Source organism: Colobus angolensis, unplaced genomic scaffold, assembly GCF_000951035.1.
Source record: "Colobus angolensis palliatus isolate OR3802 unplaced genomic scaffold, Cang.pa_1.0 Scaffold234, whole genome shotgun sequence".
Classification (NCBI taxonomy): domain Eukaryota; kingdom Metazoa; phylum Chordata; class Mammalia; order Primates; family Cercopithecidae; genus Colobus; species Colobus angolensis.
Genome location: NW_012115533.1, coordinates 613905 through 623416, shown reverse-complemented (window position 1 = coordinate 623416; position 9512 = coordinate 613905). Strand labels below are relative to the sequence as shown.

Below are 9512 nucleotides of genomic sequence, written 5' to 3'. Positions count from 1 at the left end.
CGCCACTGCACTCCAGCCTGGGCGACAGAGCGAGACTCTGTCTCAAAAAAAAAAAAAAGGGTAATTTATTCATAGCTAACCTATTTCTACCTTTTCTACTACCATAGCACTATCTACTACTGTTCTGGTACTGCAGCCCCTTGTTATTTTTATGTAAAGGCACTTTACAGAGTAGCTAGAAAAATAATAAATCTCCAAAGTAATTATCTATGTGAAAGTATACAAACTCATTTGAAAATGTATTGATTATTATGATTAATAGTAGGTCTCCAGCATTTTGTAGACTAATGTTAATATTGTAATCTTTTGGTACCACCTTCTGCGATTGTTCGAGGTAGTGTACTTGTTATTATATTACGTGTCCAGTCATTGGTGATGATACCACTTTGTCGGGCTGGAAAGATGAAACACTTTTTCAAAGAGAAGAAAAAATTGAGCTACTACCCCTGGGCTAAAAGTAAATTAGCCTCAATAATTTAGAAGTGACAATTACTCTTGCTGTCTTGCTGTTCCTTCTGATACAGCATTATGGGTTTTTACATGTCACACTATATTAATTTAATAAATATTTATTTGGCACCTACTATGTGTAATTCATTAGGTGCTCATTCTGATTATCCTAAGATATGGAAAGATGAATATCCTTCCATTTGTGCCCTCAAAAAGCTTTGGACAAGAGATGATCCATGTATGAAATTACCTGTAACAGAAGGAAGCAGTGGTATGTGCTATTGGAGAGGTAGAGATAGAAATTTGCCAGGATTTCAGAGGAGGGAGGAAGTTGCTGTTTTAAATGAAGAACCAAGCGGGTATTCATGAAGGAGATGAAAATAGAACAGAACCTGGAGAAATGCTTTGGATTTGAACATATGGAACTTGGGCTAGGTTAGTTTCAGAAACAGAACTATATAAGCCAGTAACAGGAGAGGAAAATTCTGGTGTATCTGATGCAAAAGGGAGTCTGGCTAGAGTTACAGGATCCATGAAGAAGTAGTAAGTAGAAAGTTATGCTGGGTCACAGTACAAATGCTGTGTTATATTCAGGACTAAAGATTTTGGGCTTTGGTCTACAGGGATGAGAGAACTCCTGAGGTTTTGTAAACATAGGAATAAGCTGGTCATAAGGAGTATCAAGACAATTGATTTGGAGGCTCAGCATATGTTGGATTGCAGGGGCAATAGCAGTTCAGAGAGTGGCTGGGAACCAGAACCATTGGTATAGTCCTTGAGATGCATTGAGAGGAAGAACTGCCACCGTGGCCATGGGAATGGCCATGGGATGATCAACAGGATAGGTGCCAGGGTGCAACATGGAATGAGTGTTTGACAATGAATGGAACATGAGGGAAAAAGAGATGGAGGGGAGTCAAATGCTTTTACGTTGAAAGAAAAAAAGAGTAGGTTTGAAAAGATAAGGAGGTCTGTTTGGGCCTCCTTGAATTCAAACTGCTGGCAGGCGTCAAAGAATAAATATCCCAAGAACAATTACCAATGCATATCAGAAATTAAGAGAAAAAGGAAGCCAGAGCTATAATTTTACTTATTTGGGAATAATCTTAATAAATATAATAGTTGAAATATCTTTGTTCTGAGAGTTCACCAGTGGGCGTGAGAAGTGTACTACCAAGAAAAGAGAAGGGCCAGGACTAGATCTGTGGAGAATATCAACACTTAAAATGTAGAACAAGGAAACCACTCCCTCCAGCCCCCACCCAGCCCAAAACCTAGAAACTAAAAATAACTACCCAACACTCAGGAGAAGTCAGAGGCAGCAGAGGCAGAGGAGGGAGCTAGCAACCAGCAACCAGCAGCAGAGAGGCTGGAGCAGGCTAGCAGAAGTAATTTTGCTTGCAAGCTGGACATCTTGCCTTCAAAAGGAAGAAAGATCACTTAACTGTGGATAGACACATGTGTTTCCAGAGCAGTTATTTCAACTCTCTGAAAGAGTTCCCTGACAGGGCCTGCTCCCACAATTCACAGCCACATGGTCCAAATTTCTTGGCAGAATGTGTCATCAGTGGCCTGCTGCCCGCTGCCCTGGCAGAGCCCTTTCCCACAAACACAATGGGAGCTCTTTCCAGGAGTCTAGAAGCCCAAAGATACATCTGTGGTTTTGACATCCCGTTTTCCCCAGTAAGAAAAACCAGCAGAGCTGCAGGTCCATATAACATTACTTTTTTTTTTTTTTTTTCCATCTGACCATCTGCTGTAAACCAGAGGTTTTTAACCTGAGGTCACTGAATATTCTGGCCAGTGGATATAATTTTCTGCTATCCACATGCATGTATTTTCCTGCAGGGATGATTTATTCTTCTCCTCATTCTTAAAAAGATCTGTTTTCTTAAAGAGCCACCGTAGGCCTGGCATGGTGGCTCACGCCTGTAATCCCAGCACTTTGGGAGGCTGAGGCGGTTAGATCACTTGAGGTCAGGAGTTTGAGACCAGTCTGGCAAACATGGTGAAACCCTATCTCTACTAAAAATACAAAAATTAGCCAGGACCATGCCTGTAATCCCAGCTACTCGGGAGGCTGAGGCAGGAGAATCGCTTAAACCCAGGAGGCGGAAGTTGCAGCGAGCCAAGGTTGCACCATTGTACTCCAGCCCGGGTGACAAGAGTGAAACTCCATCTCAAAAAAAAAGGACTTGGAGAAAATAAAATATGATGTACCTGTAAAGGACACTTGGAACTTGCATGGGTAGAAGTTTTCTGGGTAAATCAGTGAATGAGTGGTCAGTGAATGTGATGCCTAGAACATTACTGTATGTTAACCATAGAATTTATAAACACTGTATACTTTGGCTATACTAAATGTATTAAAAATGCCTTTCTTTCTTCAATAATAAATTAACCTTCACTTACTATAACTTTTATACTTTATAAAGTTTTAGATGTTTAAAAAACTTTTTGACTGTTTTGTAATGCCACTGCGTCCAGCTCCGGTAGTGTACAGCAATGTCCTAGGCATCACATTCACTTACCTCTCACTCACTCACTTACCCAAAGAACTTCTACCCATGTAAGCTGCATTCAGTAAGTGTGTAAGTGTGTGACGACACTTAGCTTAAAACACAGACACATTGTACAGCTGTACAAAAGCATTTCTTTCTTTGTATCCTTATTCTATAAGCTTTTTTCTAATTTTCTACTTTTTATTTGTATATTTTTACTTTTAAACATTTTTGTTAAAAGCTAAGACACAAATACACATATTCGCCGAGGCCTGCACATGATCAGGATAATCAACATCACTGTCTTCCACCTCTACATCTTATCCCACTAGATGGTCTTCAGGGTCAATAACACCCATGGAGCTGTCATCTCCTGTGATAACAGTGCCTTCTTCTGGAATACCTCCTGAAGGATCTGCCTGAGGCTGTTTAACAGTTATTATTTTTTTTTAATGATAAGAAGTATGGTATAGTAAATACATAAATCAGCAAAATAGTCATTTATTATCATTATCAAGTATTGTGTATGTATGTAATTGTATTATACTTTTATACAACTTGCAGTGCAGTAGGTTTGTTTAAACCTACTGAATGCATCACCACGAGTAAAGCTTCTGCCTTTTCCTGGAGTTCTCTGGAGTACAAAAGGAAGTAAGAATGCCAAAGTGGTGGCAGCCCCCCAAAAGGTGGCTGAAATCAGTAGACTAGCAAGGCTGCTGTGCTCTTGGCACCTGACTTTATCCCAATGCTGCATGAGTGACAGAGCCTGCCCTGCAGCAGTGCACTCCGTCTCCCATTAGCCGTCATCCCATTGGCAACGGAGGTGATGAGAGTTCATATTTACAAAGAGGCTGAGACTTACCTTCCTAAACAAGCAATAACTGTTTAAACTTGCATACAAATGCAGGAGGGTGAAGGGGTGAGGGTAGAGGACTTTGGAACTTTTCAGATGAAAAAACTGATGCTTCTAACATTAAAATGTGAAGGACTTACAAAGTCACCAGGCAGTTCTCTGATATTGGAGTTACCAATAAATGTTACAGGACTGATTAGGATCTTCTGATTCATAAGCCTGTTGGAATCACTCTGCTCTTCAGTTAAATGTGTATGTACTCTGTTAATTGAGTAATGGAGACTGTTAATGCTCAACCACAATTAAAATACAGTTTTCCAAATGCTTTTGCTCAATATCACTTTACATGTTGTTTTAGTGATTTTATTAAATGATTAAGAACAAGTAAGTTACTTGATTGTATGAATAAACAGTTTAGCTTTCCAAATACCTGCAGTGACAAAATGGGAGAATACAAAGGAAAGAGGAAATTGTGTCCCCAGCGTGCACAAGTCAGGCTGTCTGTAGGAAGACAGGGCTTCTGGAACACTGACACGCCAAGAAGCAGAGATATCATTCAGAGATATCTGGGCTCTGATGGTGGTTTTTTTCTCCAAGAGAAAATGTGGCCTTGATGCCCTTCAATTTGGTTCAAGAACCTGATGAGCCTGATCATTATAAATATTAATTTAAATAGAAATACCAGTTTGTTTGGTGTAAGCTGAAATGGTAACATAAGTCTGAATATAAATGGAGTGTGTCGTAGCAAGAATTCAGTTTCATTCTCAACTTTGGTAGGGGGCTCCTCCTCCCTGCCCAAAGATTGTCACGGAGAGCAGCAGCCTCATAGGAACCAATATGTGAGAAACAATCATACAAGGATGTGCTGAGTCTGTTCCTTCTCTGGGTTACCACTTCCTGTGGGCTCTGCAACCTGGAATGAATAAACTGGGATTTGAGGCAGGTATATGTCTGATCTCTGCTCACCAGTTGGTAACCCAGCTGCAAGGTGCATTTATTTTATAAATGGGTGAAGTGACATTTTCAAATGCCTAGCTGTGCTAGTTCATCTTAAGCCCTGTAAATACCTTTTGGTTTTCATTGTACTTGTCCTAGACCTATGTAGTTTAGTGGAATCTAGTGTAAGTCCATTCAAAGTCATGATCAAACCGTATTTGGTAAGGCTATGAAAAACTGATAAATTAGTTTCACCAAACATGACTTGTAATTACTTGTTGTATAAGTAACTATACATACTCTTAACCCCATGAGGGTGGAGACCATGATGCCTTGTTCCTGGGAGAATCCTCAGAACTTAGCTGTCTTATTTGTTCATTTGACTATTAATTGACTTTTTAAAAGTAGAACCTCCCAACATATCCTTCCATGAGACTTCTGTTATAGAGATAACTAATAATTAATATGTAAATTATTGTTTTTTAGACTTGAAACTGTTACAATATGGCTCTCCTTGGACTCTTCTCTTTGCTGGTTCTGCAAAGTATGACTGTAGGGGCCACTTTCCCTGAGGAAGCCATTGCTGACTTGTCAGTGAATATGTATAATCGTCTTAGAGCCACTGGTGAAGATGAAAATATTATCTTCTCTCCATTGAGTATTGCTCTTGCAATGGGAATGATGGAGCTTGGGGCCCAAGGGTCTACCCAGAAAGAAATCCGCCACTCAATGGGATATGACAGCCTGAAAAATGGTGAGAATGATCAGGTTTGATTTCTCAAGACATTTGAATTTGACTTTAACTCAGTTATGTTGTCTTCTTATTCCAGATGCAGCAATATTTACACAGGGTAAAAAATAATCTCATTGAAATGGTATGCCTAGAAGGATTAGGAAACCCAAGAAATACGTTAATTCCTGGTTCCATTTCTGGCTGAATGAATCTCAGGAAATTACATCTTTTAAAAATTATTATGATTTACATAAACTCATTGTGATTTAAAAAAGCAAACATTCTGGAGTTTTCAGTCTAGAAGGAGAGGCACCTATTTATCACACAAATAAATGAAAAATTACAAATATGATGAGTACTACAAAGAAAGACAGCATAGTTTGCTAAAAATATCAGAAATGTTTGCTTAAAATCAGCAGTATCCTTTTGTTTAAACAGCATCCAAGAGTTTTTTTGAAGTGTTATCTTATTATAAAAATTCTATGTATTGGGGGAAATTTCTAGCCTAATGATATTTTGTAATCACTTTGACGTGATGTTTGATTTCTGTTTTAATGCTCTGATATACATGTGAATTAGCACATTAAAAAGTTAAAAATTAAAACAATTTCTAAGGGCTTTTCTAGTTTTAAAATTAAAAGGTCTACTGAGTAAAATGTAAAGGATGATCTTGAATTTTAAACTAGATATTTGTTTCTAATAGTATAAAGGAAGTCTAATTTAATCAAAGTAACCTAGTAATTTGAAAGAAAACAATCTCTATAGATTGTAGCAAAATAGCAATGAAATAAAAAATAATATCAGTAGATGATATTAACTTGCAAAAAGTTAATTTGAACATCTAGAAATAGTACAAGTGTTGGACCATATCAATGTGGGGGAAAGCCTGGCACTTTTCCCCTGGGTGCCTGTTCGTTTAATCTCCCTTGCTGTGCTTTAATGCTCCTCCACTCTCCTTGACCTTTCACCGTGTTTGTTCTGCAAATAAACTTATCCTTTCTCATTTTTCAGGTGAAGAATTTTCTTTCTTGAAGGAGTTTTCTAACATGGTAACTGCTAAAGACAGCCAGTATGTGATGAAAATTGCCAATTCCTTGTTTGTGCAAAATGGATTTCATATCAATGAGGAGTTTTTGCAAATGATGAAAAAATATTTTAATGCAGAAGTAAATCATGTGGACTTCAGTCAAAATGTAGCCGTGGCCAACTACATCAATAAGTGGGTGGAGAATAACACTAACAGTATGTCACTTGGATCCTTTCTTCCTCTAGTAGCTTAGTTTTAACTGCCTTTAACTTCTGAAAGTATTTCCCCCTTGCTCATTTTGCATTTTGAATGTTTGGGGCATTTAGTTGGATATCTAATAATAATTTTGTATAGATTATGTTCTATTTGAGAAACATTGTTATGAATGAACATTTGAGAAAGAAGTTAAATCTTTTGGCATATATAGAATTTGACAGTGATAATCTGAAATCTGTACTCTCTGATTGATGGGTTTCCTCTGTAATCTTAACCACTTTAAGGAATTTTGCTTGTCCTATTTAATAAATTAGTTACTAGATAGAATGGCAGTTGGCTCTCATAACAATATGATTAAAATAGAGTAAGAAAGAGTTAAAAATCAGAGTTTATAGATGTTTGTTGGCTTTTGAACCAAAGAACTTCATTAGTAATTTAAAACATTTGTATATGATTCATTTTCAAAAGAACAACTTATTTTAAGCCCCCCAAAATAGAGAGGAATTAGAATGAGATGCATTCATTCTAAATTTTATTGCTATTTTATATTTTTTAAATGTATTTAGGGTTTCCAAATGTTTCATAGTTTAGCATTTTATTTTCCAGTTTTACCAGCAAAATAATTGAAATCATAGTCCAAAAATTGAGACTAAATTAAAAGTAAATGTTTATAACTCTTCGTTAAATGAAGCCATGTTTTCAAAGCTACTCAAATCATGTTAATCTTGAACTTTACATTGGAACAACAACAAAAATAACCCTGAGCAGATACTCAATATCCCTTAATCTCCAAGATGCAGGCACCTTTTACCTTAAGAAGTGCCATGATTAATACAATGAGAGAATACAGAGCAAATTTTTGTCTTATGTTTTTTATCTATGAGATTAAAAAAAGATTACAATAAAAGAAAATTTAATTTAGTCTTTTAATATTCAAAGAATAAATCAAGGGTGATAATCCACATGAAGTAGATTCAACTATTAAAACTGATTTGTTTTCAAACTCCTTTAGACACTTTTAGCAAACAGCAAAGACCCAATATCTTTTAAAATAGATTTGAAAAGGAATAGTTCAGATGATAAACACTAATGCGTCATGATTTAAACTGGCTTTCACTCATCTGTTTTCTCCTACCCAAAAGCAATTGGTGTATTGGCAGAATGATGTCCAGTATACACAGGGAAGAATTTGAAATTGATAACATTTAATTGTGTACATTGTTCAATAATAAACTTAGGGCTGGGCACGGTGGCTCATGCCTGTAATCCCAGCACTCTGGGAGGCCAAGTGGAGTGGATCACTTGAGGCTGGGAGTTTGTAACCAGCCTGGCTGACATGGTGAGACCCCATCTCTTCCAAAAATACAGAAATTAGCCAGGTGTGGTGGCTACTCTGTAATCCCTGTAATCCCAGCTATTCAGGAGACTGAGGCATGAGAATCACTTGAACCCAGGAGACAGAGTTTGCGGTGAGCAGAGATCATACCACTGCACTCCAACCTAGGTGACACAGCAAGACTGTTTGTAAGAAAAAAAAAAAAAAAAACAGAATAAACTTTGAAGCATTTATTGGGTGCTTACTCTGTGTTAAGTTTTACATGCATTGTTGCAACTAGAAAGTGATGAAGTCTAAGCTTATATTGTTCTGTAGTTTGTGTATCAAGATGCTGCTAGTATTATTTCAGGTGATATGGGTGTTTTGAATCCCATTAATTGCACATATATATATGTATGTGTGTGTATATATGTGTGTGTGTGTGTGTATGTGTGTGTGTGTATAGTTTGTGTGTATATAACTCTTTTCCCTTTGAAAGTAAGATACTTTTTATTTTCATTGTAAAGTTGGTGTACAGTTTCTCTGGACCACTCTATCACATGGTAGTTTGAAAATCTTCTGGTGCCCCTTTGTCTTCCAGTTTAACGTGAATTTTTATCTATTCATTTTTTCCTAAATAGATCTGGTGAAAGATTTGGTATCCCCAAGGGATTTTGATGCTGCCACTTATCTGGCCCTCATTAATGCTATCTATTTCAAGGGGAACTGGAAGTCACAGTTTAGGCCTGAAAATACTAGAACGTTTTCTTTCACTAAAGATGATGAAAGTGAAGTCCAAATTCCGATGATGTATCAACAAGGAGAATTTTATTATGGTAGGACATTTTTTACTTTTATTTCTGTCTTCTTGCAGTATATCAACACATTTCTAAGAAAAACATGAAGTATTCATTACTCAAACTCTTTGTCAATCTAATTTGGGCTACAATTCAATTTTTCTGGCTCCATTTTTAAAACCTTCTAATTCACTTCTGAGTAAATATTATATTCATTGATGATTTCCAATGTATTTTCAAATTTATAAGTCAACCACACCTGCAGAGTAGCTTTATTCATCTGAAAATACCTGACATTGTGTGAGAATGTTCTGATTTACTCCAAAAACTCATTTGGTTTAGGATGGGTTTTAGTGGACCATATGTTCCATGAAGCACTTGATTTGGGCTCTGCACCACTTTTAAATTACAAACATTGTTCTCATACAGGAACTTTTTTAAAAAAAATTGATTTTAAACGTGTATATATGGCTAAACATAATTGTTTGTTTATACTTTATTGAGAGCCTATAATTTTTAATATAATTCATTATCTTTGGCATTATTTTCAAAGATGTTTTATTGGACTCTTCAGAAGTTTAGGGTATTAGTCCTTCTTGTCTACTATATTGACTTGTAATAATTTGTTAAGTCATAATCAGAAAGTTAATTTTTAGCCAAGTATATGTTAGAACTAGTAGTTTT

General features: G+C 36.6%; 1 protein-coding gene across 2 annotated transcripts in view; it reads left to right on the top strand.

The window, feature by feature from the left end:
- Window positions 1-9512, top strand: part of SERPINI1 (serpin peptidase inhibitor, clade I (neuroserpin), member 1) — a 109775-nt gene that overhangs the window by 64497 nt on the left and 35766 nt on the right. For both annotated transcript variants that reach the window (XM_011944617.1, XM_011944618.1), the window contains exons 2-4: window positions 5227-5494; window positions 6485-6715; window positions 8673-8867. In XM_011944617.1, the coding sequence (XP_011800007.1) occupies window positions 5245-5494; window positions 6485-6715; window positions 8673-8867 (676 nt within the window). In that variant the 5' untranslated portion in view covers window positions 5227-5244. The remainder of the gene's footprint in view (window positions 1-5226; window positions 5495-6484; window positions 6716-8672; window positions 8868-9512) is intronic.